Source organism: Entelurus aequoreus, linkage group LG04, assembly GCF_033978785.1.
Source record: "Entelurus aequoreus isolate RoL-2023_Sb linkage group LG04, RoL_Eaeq_v1.1, whole genome shotgun sequence".
Lineage (NCBI taxonomy): Eukaryota > Metazoa > Chordata > Actinopteri > Syngnathiformes > Syngnathidae > Entelurus > Entelurus aequoreus.
This window is the reverse complement of record NC_084734.1, coordinates 18,865,123-18,883,743: the sequence shown is the minus strand read 5'-3', so window position 1 is coordinate 18,883,743 and position 18,621 is coordinate 18,865,123. Positions and strand designations below refer to the sequence as shown.

At 41.9% G+C, this 18,621-nt stretch overlaps 1 protein-coding gene across 1 annotated transcript in view; it reads left to right on the top strand.

Annotated features, from left to right (window-relative positions):
- The first annotated feature begins 78 nt into the window (after nucleotides 1-78).
- The window catches only part of LOC133648359 (connector enhancer of kinase suppressor of ras 3-like), a 39,980-nt gene continuing 21,437 nt past the window's right edge, over nucleotides 79-18,621 (top strand). The window contains exon 1 of the mRNA XM_062044379.1: nucleotides 79-294. Coding sequence (XP_061900363.1) covers nucleotides 243-294 — 52 coding nt within the window. The 5' untranslated portion in view covers nucleotides 79-242. The remainder of the gene's footprint in view (nucleotides 295-18,621) is intronic.

Here is an 18,621-nt window from a genome sequence, read left to right as displayed (position 1 = left end):
GCTCGTCCAGATCCCTTTTTTTTTTTAACCTGATTGGAGGAGAACTAAGGGGCGTGGTCAGTGTAACCTGACACCGCGGTGCACGCGCTCCTGTCCCGCTCCAAACCTGCAAGAGAGCAGTCAGGTCAGGAGCAGCACGAGGCCAACATGATGACGCTTGATACTCATGTTTATTTTTAATCTTTATTAATGATGATTTTTTACTGGCCTCTGGGCTTTTTCTGAACCTTGGACTCGGAGACATGGATACTGTGAGGACGTGGAGTCCGCAGCAAGTAGTGGACTGGATGAAAGGTAAGTTCACCAAACACGACATTTGCTTCTCTTTGGTACTTCAGCAAAATAGTCAAATAACTTTGAATTAACTCTGCTAGCATACTAACTTCGTCAACATTACATTTCAATGTGACTCCAAATATTGTGTGTGCTTGTCAATCGTGAAAATTATAAGTAAAACTTTTGAGTAGCACATAATTATTTTCATAAAAGAAGAAAATGGAGATGTCATGTAGGTGTGAGAGGCAACAACATGACATTTTCTAACCAAATGATAACATTAAGTGCCAGAAACAAAAGTAAACAAATCAGCTTGCCAGCTGAAGGACACACCTGTTTGGTGACGTCACATAGCACCTATGCAGAAAGCTACTGTGTCCATAATAATATGCAAATAAAAATACAAATTGTTTACTGTGCACAGGAGATGAACATTTCAGCACCCACAACAATGGTGGCCAAAGTGCGGCCTGCAACACAATATAAAACCACAATTAAAAACTAATTACAAGTAGAAAGAAAAGAGTCGTAATACGTAAAGTAACCCGAAAAGTTGGAATGTTGGTTCTTTTAACTCAAAGCTTACATACAGGGCGGTATTTAGATACCTTACCTATATTTTTTTTCTACAAAAGGAAATAAATAAAAATGGCCACAGCATGTTTTGTTTATAGCAGCCCGAAGTGGAACATTTTTGGACACCCCAGATTTACACTGCTGGGTTATGTAGGATTACACGCGAGCTATCAACATATTCATTCAGAATGATAGATAATGTTGACTATTAATGTCTAGTTATGTTAAAGCCACATGCACTTATTTTTTTAAGTGCATGTGGCCAAGTTCAGTAAAGTTGTGATGTTATTGTGACGTGTGTATTTAACAAACAGTGGGACATTTGCCAATGTGGAGGTTTGAGAAAACATATTATTGTAAGACTGCCAACATATAACTTAAAAGATACACTGTAAATTTCGCCAACTTTGCGCACCCAACCAGTCACAAACCACACCCCCACCTGCATGTCTGCTGGGTGAGAGGCCAGGTGTAAATGTCCACCACAATAGATTTAGTTTATATCTTTAGTTAAGTTAAAGTTAAAGTTCCAATGATTGTCACACACACACTAGGTGTGGCAAAATTATTCTCTGCATTTGACCCATCACCCTTGATCGTCCCCTGGGAGGTGAGGGGAGCAGTGGCTGCGCCCGGGAATCATTTTGGTGATTTAACCCCCAAATCCAACCCTTGATACTGAGTGCCAAGCAGGGAGGTAATGGGTCCCATTTTTATAGTCTTTGGTATGACTCGACCGGGGTTTGAACTCACAACCTACCAATCTCAGGGCGGACACTCTAACCAGTCGGAGTACAACATGCATGTGTGTGCATATAGACTGTATTAAAGTTAATTATATTAATTAAGTGCTAAACAAGCCTCAACACACTCAACATCGTTGATTCATCTCTTCAGGTAAGTCATAGTACAGCATGCATGTGCGTGCATGTAGACTGTAGTGAAGATAATTATCGTCATAAGGCAGTAAACAAGCCTCAACACACAAAGAGAAAAACACACACACACTTCCTGCGTGTGAGAGGTCACAAGGTTAAAAAACGGACACTCTAACCACTAGGCCCTGAGCAGGTTAGTGTGAACAGTGACCATGGAGGCGGTAAAAAAAGACAAAATGGCAGTGGGGCTCAGTCAGTCACATGACCAGAACTTTTGTGGTGGTTCAGTTGGATATGCTGTATTTCTGATATTCCGACATGTGACTTCTTCAATGTTTATCAATCAATCAATGTTTATTTATATAGCCCTAAATCACAAGTGTCTCAAAGGGCTGTACAAGCCACAACGACATCCTCGGTACAGAGCCCACATACGGGCAAGGAAAAACTCACCCCAGTGGGACGTCGGTGAATGACTATGAGAAACCTTGGAGAGGACCGCATATGTGGGTAACCCCCCCCCCCCCCCCCTCTAGGGGAGACCGAAAGCAACGGATGTCGAGTGGGTCTGACATAACATTGTGAAAGTCCAGTCCACAGTGGATCCAACACATCAGCGGGAGTCCAGTCCACAGCGGGGCCAACAGGAAACCATCCCGAGCGGAGAGGGGTCAGCAGCGCAGAGATGTCCCCAACCGATGCACAGGCTAGTGGTCCACCCAGGGTCCCGGCTCTGGACAGCCAGCACCTCATCCATGGCCACCGGACCTATGCAACTCCCCCTCGCAAGGGACAGGGGAGAAGAGGAGAGAAGAAAAGAAACGGCAGATCAACTGGTCTAAAAAGGGGGGGTCTATTTAAAGGCTAGATTATACAAATGAGTTTTAAGATGGGACTTAAATGCTTCTACTGAGGTAGCATCTCTAACTGTTACCGGGAGGGCATTCCAGAGTACTGGAGCCCGAATAGAAAACGCTCTATAGCCCGCAGACTTTTTTTTGGCTCTGGGAATCACTAATAAGCCGGAGTTCTTTGAACGCAGATTTCTTGCCGGGACATATGGTACAATACAATCGGCGAGATAGGCTGGAGCTAAACCGTGTAGTATTTTATACGTAAGTAGTAAAACCTTAAAGTCGCATCTTAAGTGCACAGGAAGCCAGTGCAGGTGAGCCAGTATAGGCGTAATATGATCAAACTTTCTTGTTTTTGTCAAAAGCCTTGCAGCCGCATTTTGTACCAACTGTAATCTTTTAATGCTAGACATAGGGAGGCCCGAAAATAATACGTTAAAGTAATCGAGACGAGACGTAACGAACGCATGAATAATGATCTCAGCGTCGCTAGTGGACAAGATGGAACGAATTTTAGCGATATTACGGAGATGAAAGAAGGCCGTTTTAGTAACACTCTTAATGTGTGACTCAAACGAGAGAGTTGGGTCGAAGATAATACCCAGATTCTTTACCGAGTCTCCTTGTTTAATTGTTTGGTTGTCAAATGTTAAGGTGGTATTATTAAATAGCTGCTGGTGTCTAGCAGGACCGATAATCAGCATTTCCGTTTTCTTAGCGTTGAGTTGCAAAAAGTTAGCGGACATCCATTGTTTAATTTCATTAAGACACGCCTCCAGCTGACTACAATCCGGCGTGTTGGTCAGCTTTAGGGGCATGTAGAGTTGAGTGTCATCAGCATAACAGTGAAAGCTAACACCGTACTTGCGTATGATGTCACCCAGCGGCAGCATGTAAATACTAAAGAGTGCAGGGCCAAGAACCGAACCCTGGGGAACTCCGCACGTTACCTTGACATAGTCCGAGGTCACATTGTTATGGGAGACGCACTGCATCCTGTCAGTAAGATAAGAGTTAAACCAAGACAAGGCTAAGTCTGACATACCAATACGTGTTTTGATACGCTCTAATAAAATATTATGATCGACGGTATCGAAAGCGGCGCTAAGATCAAGAAGCAGCAACATAGATGACGCATCAGAATCCATCGTTAGCAATAGATCATTAGTCATTTTTGCGAGGGCTGTCTCCGTAGAGTGATTTGCCCTGAAACCGGATTGAAAAGGTTCACAGAGATTGTTAGTCACTAAGTGTTCATTTAGCTGCTGTGCAACAATTTTTTCGAGAATTTTGGAAATAAACGGAAGGTGGGAGACCGGTCGGTAGTTTACCATGAGGTCAGGATCGAGGTTAGGTCTTTTGAGCAGAGGATGAATAACCGCTTTTTTGAATGCTAGGGGAACAGTGCCGGAGGAAAGTGATAAGTTTATAATATTTAACACTGATGGACCTAATAATACAAACAGTTCCTTGATAAGTTTCCCAGGAAGTGGGTCAAGTAAACATGTTGTTTGTTTTATCCCACTTACACGCTGTAATAATTCCTCTAATGTTATTTCATCAAAAATAGAGAGACTATTTTGGAGGGCAGTGTCCGTCGTATATACAGTCGTATTTGTGTTAATAGAACCCAGTTGTAGCTGGGATGCGTTGTCTTTAATCTCCTTTCTAATGAGTTCAATTTTCTTATTAAAGAAATTCATAAAGTCATCTGCCGAGTGGGTGGAGCTACTGGGAGGAGTCCCTTGTTGGGTTAGCGATGCTACTGTACTAAACAGAAATTTAGGATCGTTTTTGTTGAGGCGGATGAGATTTGAGTAGTATTTAGCTTTAGCTAAGGTAAGCATGCGTTTATAGGTTATTAAACTATCACTCCATGCTTGATGGAAAACCTCAAGTTTAGTCGCGCGCCATTTGCGTTCCAGTTTTCTACATGATAATTTATGAGCTCTAATTTCTTCTGTAAACCATGGGGTGCGCCTTTTAGGGGCCCTTTTTTGCTTTAGCGGTGCTATACTATCAATAATTTCGCGCAAGGCATCGTCAAAGTTGTTAGTGAAGTTATCAATAGAGCCGACATAATTTGGGAATGGTGCCATTACCGAAGGCAGTAGGTCAGCAAGAGTCATCGTTGTGGCAGCATTAATGTTGCGGCCGCTATAGCAGTTATTATTATTATTAGCTTGTCGACAAAGAGTCAAAACTTCAAATTTTATAAGGTAATGATCGGACATTACTTTAGTATATGGAAGTATCATAACTTTGGAGGTGGTGACACCCCTGACAAGCACTAGATCTATTGTATTACCGTTGCGATGCGTGGGTTCATGTATTATTTGTGTAAGACCACAGCTATCAATTATGGTTTGGAGCGCCACGCACTGAGGGTCCGATGGGGTATTCATATGGATATTAAAGTCCCCCATTATGATTATATTGTCGGCGTGCGTCACTAGATCAGCAACGAACTCTGAGAATTCACTGATAAAGTCTGAATAGGGCCCAGGGGGGCGGTAGATAACAGCCAGGTCGAGAAGTAGCGGTGTGACAGACCTCATAGTAAGCACCTCAAACGATTTATATTTATTATTTAGGTTAGGGGTAAGGTTGAAATTTTCATTGTATATTAGTGCGACACCCCCTCCCCTTTTAAGAGGACGGGCAACATGCGCATTCGTATAGTTAGGAGGAGATGCCTCATTGAGCGCAAAAAATTCGTCCGGAAGTAAAAACCAGTGGTGGTCAACCAAGCCAAGATTCTCTTAAACAACAAGCAGCGTGCGAACTATCTGAGTACAAAAGAGGCTTAAATCTTTCTGCAAAAAGCAGATACGAGCAAAAATTTTAACAATGTAATGGAATAGATCCAGAGTTTTCCGAGCCACCGCCTAAACTAACGTCTTAACAAGCTGCTGCGCTTGGTTCTGCCTCCCCTGTCAGTACTTCTCTCTGCTGTGCTGCTGTCCCCCAGCATTGTCCCACCCACAGAGCCATCTGATTGGTTACACGGAGAGCAGTAACAGCCAATCAGCAGTGCATATTCAGAGCCCATGGAGTCAGTACTCACAGCACAGTCAGGTGGGGTGAGCAGATAGGTGTTTAGCAGGTAAGCATAAGGCAGCGGACTCTCCCCAAATTATAATAAACACCTCCCAGTCAACTACTAGTAACATCACTATGAGCCTGTTGACGTTCTAGAAACACAAGCGGCAGCTCAGCTCGCTCGCAGTCCTTGAGATGAAAGCTAATTAGCTTTTAGCGTAACGTTAGCTCACTGTGCGCGTGTGCCTGCGTGCGTGCGTGCGTGTGTGTGTGCGCCCCACATGAAACGGACAGCAAAGCCCAGTCTGTTAGTTGTTAACTGTAGGTCAATAATGCTTGTCTTTCTCTCCTTTTTCTGTGTTGATGGAGCTGTGTTGAAGCAGCAAAAACGACATGATGTTAAATGAAGAGTTTCGTGGAGCTGTCTCTGATAGTTTATATAATAATGTAACTGCATCATTATTATAATTTTTTTTTATTATTATTTTTTTTTTCATAAAGAAATACAATCATGTGTGCTTACGGACTGTATCCCTGCAGACTGTATTGATCTATATTGATATATAATCTATATATTGTGTTTTTTATGTTGATTTAATTAAAAAAAAACTTTTGATTTTTATTTATTTTTTATTTTTTTCAAATTTCTTGTGCGGCCCGGTGGTTGGGGACCACTGCCTTAACTAACACATTTTCTGGGAGAAACACTGAGATCCCTATACTTTTATATATATAAAAAAAAATTGTCGAGTGATATCAAGGATCATACATCGATCGCGTTCTTCGACATATCGAACTATTGTGCTCCAGACGCCATTCTACACGACAAAACAGATGAAAACTTAGAAAAGCATTGAGGTCTACAACTTCTTAGACTTAGACTTAGACAAACTTTAATGATCCACAAGGGAAATTGTTCAACACAGTAGCTCAGTTACAATGATGGAAAGGACAATGCAGGTATAAATAGACTAATATAGCTATAAAAAAATCTAACATATATACGAATATATACATAATATGTGTACAGAGTAATTTATATACAGATATATTATATTATGTCTATAACATATATACAATATAAACCAATGACCATGTACAATATTACAGTATATACAGTCTATATGACAGCAGCAGCATAAAATAGAGAATAGGTCCAGCAGGAAATAGAAAATAGACATTATAAACAAAGAGAAGTAGCTAACATGTCAGGTGTCAGGTAATAGGCAGATGTCATCTATTGCTGTATGGCGAGTGATTATACAGCTGGATGGAGTGTGGAATGAAGGAGTTCTTGAATCGCACAGTGCGAGAAGGAAGTTGAAGGAGCCTGTTGGAGTATGAACTCCGCTGTCCCTTAATTTTCAGGTGGAGTGGATGGGCAGGATTGTCCATGATGGCAAGCAGTTTGTCCAGTGACCTCCTGTCCCTCACTGACACAAACGCCTCCAATTGCGTGCCAATAATTTGGCCGGCTTTCCGGATCAGATTATCAATCCGGTTTGAGTCCCTTTTGCTGGTGCTGCTCCCCCAACAAACCACTGCAAAGTACAGTGCACTGGCCACAACAGACTGATAAAAGATCTCCAACAGCTTGCTGCACACATTGAATGACCTAAGCTTCCTCAGGAAAAAGAGTCTGCTCATGCCCTTCTTGTAAACAGCTTTGCAGTTGTCCTTCCAGTCCAGTCTGCTGTTCAAGTGGACTCCCAGGTACTTTTACTGCTCCACTACTGCCACCTCCCGGCCCTGGATCTTGAAGGGCTCCACCGGGGTCACTCTCTTCCTGAAGTCGATGACCAGCTCCTTGGTCTTGTCCACATTAAGGACCAGATGGTTCGCCTGAGACCACTCCACAAAGTCAGCGATCAGTGTCCTGTACTCCAATTCCCGTCCCTCTCCGATACACCCGACCACAGCAGAGTCGTCAGAGTATTTCTGCAGGTGGCAGGACCTGGAACTATACTGGAAGTCTGAGGTGTACAGGGTGAACAGGAAAGGAGACAGGACGGTCCCCTGTGGAGCACCTACACCACTTACCACAGTATCCGACACGGAGCTCCCCAGTCGCACAAACTGGGGCCTGTCAGACAAGTAATCAGTGATCCAGGAGACAATGGATGAACTGACACCCATCCTGAGCAACTTGTCACTCATCAGAATTGGGTGAATGGTGTTAAAGGCACTGGAGAAATCAAAAAACATGATCCTCACAGTGCCCTTCCCACCATCCAGGTGAGAGTGAGCATGATGCAGCAGGTAGATAACAGCATCGTCCACTCCTACATGGGGCTGATATGCAAACTGTAGAGGATCCAGGGAAGGAGCCACCAGTGGCCTCAGCTGATCCAGCACAAGTCTCTCGAGGACCTTCATGACCTGGGACGTCAGGGCTACAGGTCTGAAGTCATTTGAGCTCGATGGGATGGGCTTCTTGGGCACCGGCACTATGCAGGATGTTTTCCATAGCACTGGTATCCGTTCTAGCTTCAGACTCAGGTTGAAGATGGAGTGCAGGATCCCAGTTAGCTGAGCAGCGCAAGTCTTCAGGACCCAGGGGTTGACTTGGTCAGGGCCTGCTGACTTAGCTGGATTGACTTTCTCCAGCTGCCGTCTTACAAGTCCAGGTGTCAGACACACCGGGCTGGCTTTCTCAGTGGGGCTGGAAGTGGGGGAGGGGAGAGGGGGGGAAAAACGGCTGTGGCAGGTAAAAGAGAAGGAGGGGGAGGTGGAGGTGTGAGAACAGGAGTAGTGGGGGGAGGGCCAGTAAGGGGTGCGTTGCTAAATCTGTTGAAAAACAAATTCAGCTCGTTGGCTCTATCTGCACCCCCATCCAGCAGTTTGGCTTTATTGTTGAAGCCTGTGATGGCCTTCATACCCTTCCAAACCTCACGAGTGTTGTTCTGTTGGAGTTTAGCTTCAAGCTTCCTTCTATAGGCATCTTTCCCTTCTTGAAGATTAACTTTGAGCTGCCACTGAATCCTCTTCAACTCGTCCCGATCACCGGATCTGAAGGCTCGCTTCTTTTTATTTAGCAGCACCTTTAGCTGGCTGGTGATCCAGGGCTTGTTATTTGGGTAACAGTGGACAGTTTTTGTCGGGATGATGGAGTCCTCACAGAAATTCTTTGTATGTGGCTGCTGGGTCATGGAAATTGGTATTAAGCCTCTCCCGGAAACATATGCATGTTTTTTTTGCTCGGGTAAGGTTGCATTTCATTATTTAACTTTGCGTGTACTGCTATGTTTGTTGCTGTTGCACGCGCCGTTTACAAGTAGCGTGTTTCCCCCCGTCTTTATCTAAATATAACTATAGACGTCAACATTGTGTATGTGTTGAAAGCCTCATTTATGATTGCTGCCTTTTGGTAAAATGTTAACTCTTTTAGGTTTTGCTCACATTTGCTTTCATTCATGTAGACTCGCCGAGTTGGTGATTTTTTTAATAACTTGTAGCATACGTGCCTAAGAAATACGAATAATATCTAGATAGTACTTTAATGTGAAATAATAACCGTTAAAAGTATATCACTGCAAACTCATGCATTCTTTGACTCTGCTCCCTTGGACTGGAGTGTGAGCTGCATGCTTTTCTCGTCGTTTCGTAAAATCTTGCACTCTTCCTCCCGTTTTGATTACCTCTTGAGGAACTCTTAAGTAACGTTTATCCCTTTCGCAATTTAAACGATTCATACAGCCAAAAACAATACAAACATAGGGCATTTTTTCTTTGAGAAAGGCTAAATGGCGCGTAGTACCCATTTATAAAAGAGTTAGCTTGACCACCACGCGTATTCATTGGGCGGGACGTGAGCTGGACACGATCACGTCAGTAACATACCAGCAATTAGAATTCATAACATACAACATAAAATAAATATTAGAATGGCCCCCAATCCACTGATTTTTCAGAATGCGTTAGCAGACGTTTGGCCACCCATGAGTGAAAGAAACACCTAGTTGATGATAGTTATTAGCAAGGGCAGTTGTTGTCTATGACTTGGTTAGATGTGTTGTGTAGAAGTCAACAGAACCTTTCAACACCTTGGAGCAGATCTTAGATCAGCAAGTATCTCCTCTGTACGTGTATGTGTATCCAATTGATCATGTGACCCACAGACGAGTTTGGTGTGTTCAGATGGATCTACGTTCTAGTGCTCGTAAGGCATCTACCAAACAGGTTCCAGTTTTGATAGCTCGTCTACTGGACTGTTGTTGGCTCGCTTTGTGTTCAAGTCACAAAACACAACCGTCGGGTTGCCACACCAGAACCTGGTCCTGCTCTCTACCTGTCAACTACTCTTCCATCTGCAGTCCATTTCATTGCAGCATAATCCCCATGGGAGTATTAGTGTGGTAACTTCCACTGGAGCAAGTTCAAATCCTGACAGAAACGTTGTGGTTTGGACCTGATGTGGAGTAGGATCATGTGACCTGCAGCCTGTTGTTTGTTCAGTGGGAGGGGAACCTCCACAACGTTGCTGGGCACGTCACCGTAATCCATAGCGACTGTTATGGAACATGTACAACATTGGAAACACCATTTGTACATACAGGTACACGTAGTATACACATACATACAGTATGTGCATGCACACGCTTGCGTTAGTACCACTGGATTGATGGCAAAGTGAGGATGAAGATTTTGTAACTGGCATTACATCTATAGTCATAGCTTCTGGTTTTGGAACAAATTCAAACTTTGACCTCTTTGTGCATGTGTGAGTTGCCCACACAATCACACTTCCTGTTTGCAAGTGTGCACGCCTCCCTCAAGGAAATCCTTTTCCTCTTTAATGTTGTTTGGTCAATGCAAATGTGCACGTGAGCGTGTGCCACCTCTTTTCCTCTATGCCCTGCCTACTTGCTGTTGTCGTGCCATGTTAGTTTGTGCTCTTTGGGCTTCTTCATGATGTCATCACACATAACAGCTGTCTTACGCGAATGAGATGTTAATTATAGTGAATACATTCATGTGTAATTAGTGGCTTGCTGTTGCTCACGTTTGTTGTGTGTGCGTGTGTGTGTTTATCCTGTGTGACTTGTTGACCTTTGCTCAATGATTAACTGGACTGTTAATAAGCAAAAGTGATGAGAGATGGTATTATTAGAGATAATATTGTTAGAGATTATATTACAAAAGTATTACATTATTATAGAGATTAAATTATTAGAGATTATTTTATTAGAGATGTTATTAGAGTTGCTGTTATCAGTATTATCAGAAATTATATAATAAAATACATTATTAGAGATGTTAGCAGTATTTGTATTAGATATTATATATGTTGTATTTATCAGAGATGTTATTTAAAAAAATGTTATTAGCGATGTTGTTTTAAATGTTTTTATTGGAGATTATATTTTTAGAAATGTTTTCATTTGAGATTTTATTAGAGATGTCATTTTATATGTCAGTATTAGATATGTTATTTTTTTAGAGATGTTATTAGAGATGCTGTTATTATTAGAGATGTTATTAGAGATGCTGTTATTATTAGAGATGTTATTAGAGCTAATTTTATTAGAACATGTATTTTTAGAGACAATTTAGTAGAGATGTTATTAATATGGTTGATGTTGTTATTGGAGATGTTATGATTAGATATTTTATTATTAGAGATTATATTATTCGAGATGTTATTTGTTAAAGTGTGAATGAAGGAGATGTCTGCTCAGGGCCGTATTATAATAACAGCAGTAGTATTGTATGTGTGATGGTGAAGGAATAAGCAGTCCATAGATGATCGTGTGACTGTGAGTTTTGTGCAGTGTGAGAATTGTGGCTGATGCCAAAGCACACAAAGCGTCTCTGCAGTATTCCAGGGTGGCGTTACTGCTTGCCGTGTGCCAGACGTTTGAAGACCCTGCCAGTGGGAGCAGAGCAAACAAAGGTGCTGCACTAAAACCTTCTTACATGTGGAATGAAAAAAATGTCTGCACTTTAATTTACGTCTTCATCCTCCTAGGACAGCTTATAATTTCATGTCTGAGCTGACAATCATCTTCAAACCCTTGTCCGTGTTTGTGTGTCCGTGTGGTGTAGCGTGCGTGTTTGTGATTCACAAAATCATGGAACCATCTTTACATCCATCCATTTTTTTATTAATGTGCTGTCACTCACTAGCTTCTTTGGTCCCTTTGTGGGAAGGGTACTGATTTTGGTACTTTTAATAAGTACCGACTGAATTCTGTCGGTACTACCAAGTACCAATTCACATATAATCAAACGGAACCATATTTTGATACCTTTGTTGCATGTGACGTCAAACAATTGGCGAGCAGACAGGCATATTCGTAGCAGAAATGTTGCAATTTTCCATGCCAACAAAGAAAGCACGCCTCATAGACAGTGTTCAAATTTGAGGCTCCACTTTTCAAAATGTGTTAGCGTAATGCTACTTCACGTGAGATATGCCATATACATGCTACTCATTACCTTAGCAATTTTACACAGCCATTTCAACACCTTAAAATGTGTTAATGAAAACTATAACTAAGACGCACGTTACAATCAAACAGCTGCTGTGTAATAAGTACTTTACTATACTAACAGTATAAACACTATGTAGGATTCAACAAAAGACACAACTTAAACTTAAAGGCCTACTGAAACCCACTACTACCGACCACGCAGTCTGATAGTTTATATATCAATGATGAAATCTTAACATTCAATCAATCAATCAATCAATGTTTATTTATATAGCCCTAAATCACAAGTGTCTCAAAGGGCTGTACAAGCCACAACGACATCCTCGGTACAGAGCCCACATACGGGCAAGGAAAACTCACCCCAGTGGGACGTCAATGTGAATGACTATGAGAAACCTTGGAGAGGACCGCATATGTAGGTAACCCCCCCCCCCCCCCCCCCCCCTCTAGGGGAGACAGAAAGCAATGGATGTCGAGTGGGTCTGACATAATATTGTGAAAGTCCAACACATCAGCGAAAGTCCAGTCCATAGTGGGGCCAGCAGGAACCATCCCGAGTGGAGACGGGTCAGCAGCGTAGAGATGTCCCCATCTGATGGACAGGCTAGCGGTCCACCCCGGGTTTGGAGCAGAGTAGAAAAGAAAAGAAAAGAAAAGAAAAGAAACGGCAGATCAACTGGTGTAAAAAGGGAGTCTATTTAAAGGCTAGAGTATACAAATGAGTTTTAAGATGAGACTTAAATGCTTCTACTGAGGTAGCATCTCTAACTTTTACCGGGAGGGCATTCCATAGTATTGGAGCCCGAATAGAAAACGCTCTATAGCCCGCAGACTTTTTTTGGGCTCTAGGAATCACTAATAAGCCGGAGTTCTTTGAACGCAGATTTCTTGCCGGGACATATGGTACAATACAATCGTCAAGATAGGCAGGAGCTTGACCGTGTAGTATTTTATACGTAAGTAGTAAAACCTTAAAGTCGCATCTTAGGTGCACAGGAAGCCAGTGCAGGTGAGCCAGTATAGGCGTAATATGATCAAACTTTCTTGGTTTTGTCAAAAGTCTAGCAGCCGCATTTTGTACCATCTGTAATCTTTTAATGCTAGACATAGGGAGGCCCGAAAACAAAACGTTACAGTAATCGAGACGCGATGTAACGAACACATGGATAATGATCTCAGCATCGCTTGTGGACAAAATGGAACATTGAAACACATGCCAATACGGCGGCCGGGTTAACTTATAAAGTGCAATTTTAAAATTCCTGCCACACTTCCGGTTGAAAATCTCCTTTGGATATGATTTATGCGCGTGACGTCATAAAATGCACGGAAGTGTTTGGGCCCTATTGGACACAATACACAAAGCTCTGTTTTCTTCGACAAAATTCCACAGTATTCTGGACATCTGTGTTGATTAATCTTTTGCAATTTGTTTAATGAACAATGGAGGCTGCAAAGAAGAACGTTGTAGGTGGGATCGATCGGTGTCTTAGCGGCTAAGTACAATACTTACAGCAACACAACAAGGACTACTTACCCTGATAGAAGACGCCTAGCTGATGCTTGCCGCCAAACCCGCGGATGAAGTCCTTCGTCGCGCCGTTGATCGCTGGAACACAGGTGAGCACGGCTGTTGATGGGAAGATGAGGCTGGCTGGCGTAGGTGGAGCGCTAATGTTTTATTATAGTTCTGTGAGTTCCGGCTGCTAAGTTGCTAAATTAGCCTTAGCGTCGTTAGCAACAGCATTGTTAAGCCTTACCAGGCTGAGAATTTTTAACCGTGTAGTTACATGTACATGGTTTAATAGTATGTTTGCTCTTCTGTCTATCCTTCCAGTCAGAGGTTTATTTATTTTGTTTCTATCTTCATTTGAGAACGATGCTAGCACGTTAGCTCAGTAGCTAAGTGTGTCACCGATGTATTGTCTTGGAGATAAAAGTCACTTTAAATGTCCATTTCGCGTGCTCGACTCTCATTTTCAAGAGGATATAGTATCTGAGGTGGTTTAAAATACAAATCTGTGATCTACAATAGAAAAAGGAGAGAGTGTGGAATCCAATGAGCCAGCTTGTACCTAAGTTACGGTCAGAGCGAAAAAAGATACGTCCATCACTGCCTCTCAAGTCCTTCACTGTAACGTTCCTCATCGACGAATCTTTCATCCTCGCTCAAATTAATGGGGTAATCGTCACTTTCTCGGTCCGAATCTCTCTCGCTCCATTGTAAACAATGGGGAATTGTGAGGAATACTAGCTCCTGTGACGTCACGCTACTTCCGGTACAGGCAAGGCTTTTTTTTATCAGCGAGCAAAAGTTGCGAACTTTATCGTCGATTTTCTCTACTAAATCCTTTCAGCAAAAATATGGCAATATCGCGAAATGATCAAGTATGACACATAGAATGGATCTGCTATTCCCGTTTAAATAAAAAAAAATCATTTCAGTAGGCCTTTAATGGCAAAGACTACTTCCTGACTATGCAACACACCTAGGACAAACTGAGTTGAATGGAAACTTGCAAATAATATCCATAAGTCTTAGAAATCAAGATATAACAACTGGACAGCACAATTTTCATTATCAGCTCACTGATAAATGTTAAAAAGGGATTTGTTATTAAACGAATTAACAACTATCACCGCATAAGCACACAAAATGACCGAAAATTGGTACGGTTGAGTACCGGTATTGATTCTCAGGTCTCTGGAATTGGTACCATACCGGTTTATATGCAAAATGTATTATTTTGCAGCCGTACTAAAAAAAAAACTATGCGGGATTCTTTATTTGGACACTTCATTCCAGAGAATGATGCATTGTATGATAATTAAAACGGTGTATGAAAAAAGGGAAAACTATTTTCTTTAAACACTAAATCATACGAAAAGTGGGGCATACAAAAACTGAGGTACCTCCGAGTACTTTTAGAAGTGTACTGATGGAAGTAATCTGACAACCTGACAGTGCACTGCATTTACACACTTAAAAGACGCATTCGAAGTGTGCAAGTGAAGACACAGCCATGACTTTCAGCAATTTGGAGTCGAGAATAGGATTTCCCAAAACTTACTTTCATGACATATGAATATCATGTTTGGAGTTCCATGCTGTTGTTGTTACAGTAAATACTTATTTGATGTTGACTTGCGCTTATGACGTTCCAGTTGAATGATAAATGTCTTAAGAAGAAGGTTGTTGTCGTTCTTCTAAGATTGTTGTTGTTGTTCTTGGTGTCAGAGGTGTTCCAGTTCCAAACAGGAGGCGTCGTATCAGTACTTTATTTGCTCAGAATGTCCCTGCCAGCCATCTGTTGGAGCAAGTATCGACCACATGCTGCTCATCTGCGCAGTTGACACCTTTTGTTGTCTTGGCACCCGAGTGTGCTTCACATCAGCCATTTGGTGTCCAAATACTTCTGCTTGTTTGTTTGCTTTCACTGGAACTGATCCAAACGGCCTTAACCTTATTTAGCTACTCCATGCAGTACATGGACACCACTAATTACAGGCATGTGAAATGTCCACAAAAACGAGGAAATCCGGGTTTTTAAACATACATTTTCACATCAAAATATCACTTTGCAATTTTTAATGAAATATTGTAGCATGTAAGGACAGAAGTCTAAGGATGACTGTCAAAAGATGGAGATAATTGTTTTAATGACATTCAGACTTGTTCTTATCAGCAATGGACCAGTATCTATACATCCGTGGTTTCTCCACGAAACACACAACCGGAAATGTGTCCCGTGAAAACTTGTCAGATTGGAACTTTCTGACAATAACAAAAATTATGTGGTTGAATTATGTAAACAGACTACAATATCAACAAAATAGGATGTAAACAAAATGTGTTGAACGTTCACTTCAGCCGCAGGCACTCGTTGTCCCTCCTGCCTAAACGCCACACTAAATTGCATGACCGGGAGAAAATTGGGGGTGCCGAAAAAAGCTCGCTAATTAGCATAGTTAGCATCATTTAGCTAGCTTACTTGTTGTCGCCTGCGTTCACTCTCTGAGCCGCAATGTTGACAGGTTTCTACTTTGCTGCTAATCATACTTGGATGATTACAATCCGAACACCCTTTGTTCCGAACCAGATGTAGTTTCCGAACACCGTTTGTGCCGAACCAGTTGTAGTTATAGAGCATTTATTAGTAGCCACCGAAAGGTATAATTTTGACGTGACGGATGTAAACAGAGGTCACAACACCGGAAGTATATTACCCAAGGGGGCGTGGCTATAGGATAGAGTTGCCTAATGAGAAACGTTTGCTGGGTTGTCTGCTTGCATGTTAAATAATTTAACATTACACTTTCAATGATAATAATGTCAGTAAAATATCTACTTGAAAAAAAAAATCTGTGGTACATTACATGGGACATGTAAATGTCAAAAAGACAGCCAAAACAGGTTAGTAGATGAGAATACATCAAAAGTAAAAGTGTAGAAATGCACCCAATTGCAGCAAATGTAGTCTTGATTTTCAAAATGTTCTTTCGGGGCTTTTGTGGCAGAGAAATTGTCCTCCCTTTTTTTTGTCAGTTTTTCTCTTTTTTTCCTCAAAGTGTGCTCACGTGCCTGTAATTAATAAACCTATTATTCATACTCAAAGACAATATTATTTTTGGAGACCTACTGGATGTGTACCTGTAATTAAATAGCGATATCATCGTCATTATTGTTGTAAAGTCTATCTTATCCCATCATCATGGTATTAATTTGTGACTTGTCCAATGTTCAGCTGTCACTAGGGCTGCAGGTCAGAAGTCCATCATGCTGCTAGGGCCAAAGACAAAGGGCAAAGTTCAGGGTGGCGTAGACAGTGGCGCCACTGGACCTGGCGAGGTCACTGGGTTTAAAAGAGTTGGCTTTTTTCCCAAGACTACTAGTGTTTAGAAAATTACTTTAAAAAAATAATTATAGTTCTTACTTTGCCAAAACATTGATTGAAATAGTAACAGAATTAGTCTTTAACGAATATATTTCATTACAAAGGAAAATTATTATTGCGTCACTTTAAAAAAATATAAAACTTGAAATGCCTGGCAAATAGCAAGGAGAAGAATTATTTGATACATTGCTGATTTTGCACATTTTTCCATTTACAAAGCATGTCATCTTTATCATAGATACTCTTCAACTGTGAGTGACATAATCTAAAACAAAAATCCAGAAAACCACATTATATGATTTGTAAGTCATTAATTAGCATTTTATTGCATGAAATAAGTTTTTGATCACCTAACAACCAGTAAGAATATTGGCTCTCACAGACCTGTTAGTGTTTCTTTAGAAAATCCTCCTGCTCTCCACTCATTATCTGTATTAACTGTGCTTGTTTGAAATTGTTACCTGTATAGGGACACCTGCCAACACTCTTAATAAAGCAAACTCAAACCTCTCCACAATGACCAAGACCATAGAACTGTGTAAGGACATCAGATATACAGTACAATTGTAGGCATGCACAAGGCGGGCTACAGGACAATAGGCAAGTAGATTGGTGAGAAGGCAACAACTGTTGGCGCAATCATTAGAAAATGGAAGTAGTTCAAGATGATGGTCAATCTCACTCGGTCTGGCGCTCCATGCAAGATCTCCTCTTGTGGAGCATCAATAGCTATGTGCACATGGACACACTTAATCAGATTAAGAGCCTAACCGGAATAAAAATGCTTCATGTAAACATGCCTTTCGGAATAATTCGGGTTGGAATTATCCTTACTGCGCATGTCTTTGATGTAAGTTATACTTTGGTGGTAGAGGTGTGGGACTACATTTGATAGTCTTGGAATGAATCAATGTTTATTTATATAGCCCTAAATCACAAGTGTCTCAAAGGGCTGTACAAGCCACAACGACATCCTCGGTACAGAGCCCACATACGGGCAAGGAAAAACTCACCCCAGTGGGACGTCGGTGAATGACTATGAGAAACCTTGGAGAGGACCGCATATGTGGGTAACCCCCCCCCCCTCTAGGGGAGACCGAAAGCAACGGATGTCGAGTGGGTCTGACATAACATTGTGAAAGTCCAGTCCACAGTGGATCCAACACATCAGCGGGAGTCCAGTCCACAGCGGGGCCAACAGGAAACCATCCCGAGCGGAGACGGGTCAGCAGCGCAGAGATGTCCCCAACCGATGCACAGGCTAGTGGTCCACCCGGGGTCCCGACTCTGGACAGCCAGCACTTCATCCATGGCCACCGGACCTATGCAACTCCCCCTCGCAAGGGACAGGGGAGAAGAGGAGAGAAGAAAAGAAACGGCAGATCAACTGGTCTAAAAAAGGGGGGGTCTATTTAAAGGCTAGATTATACAAATGAGTTTTAAGATGGGACTTAAATGCTTCTACTGAGGTAGCATCTCTAACTGTTACCGGGAGGGCATTCCAGAGTACTGGAGCCCGAATAGAAAACGCTCTATAGCCCGCAGACTTTTTTTTGGCTCTGGGAATCACTAATAAGCCGGAGTTCTTTGAACGCAGATTTCTTGTCGGGACATATGGTACAATATAATCGGCGAGATAGGCTGGAGCTAAACCGTGTAATATTTT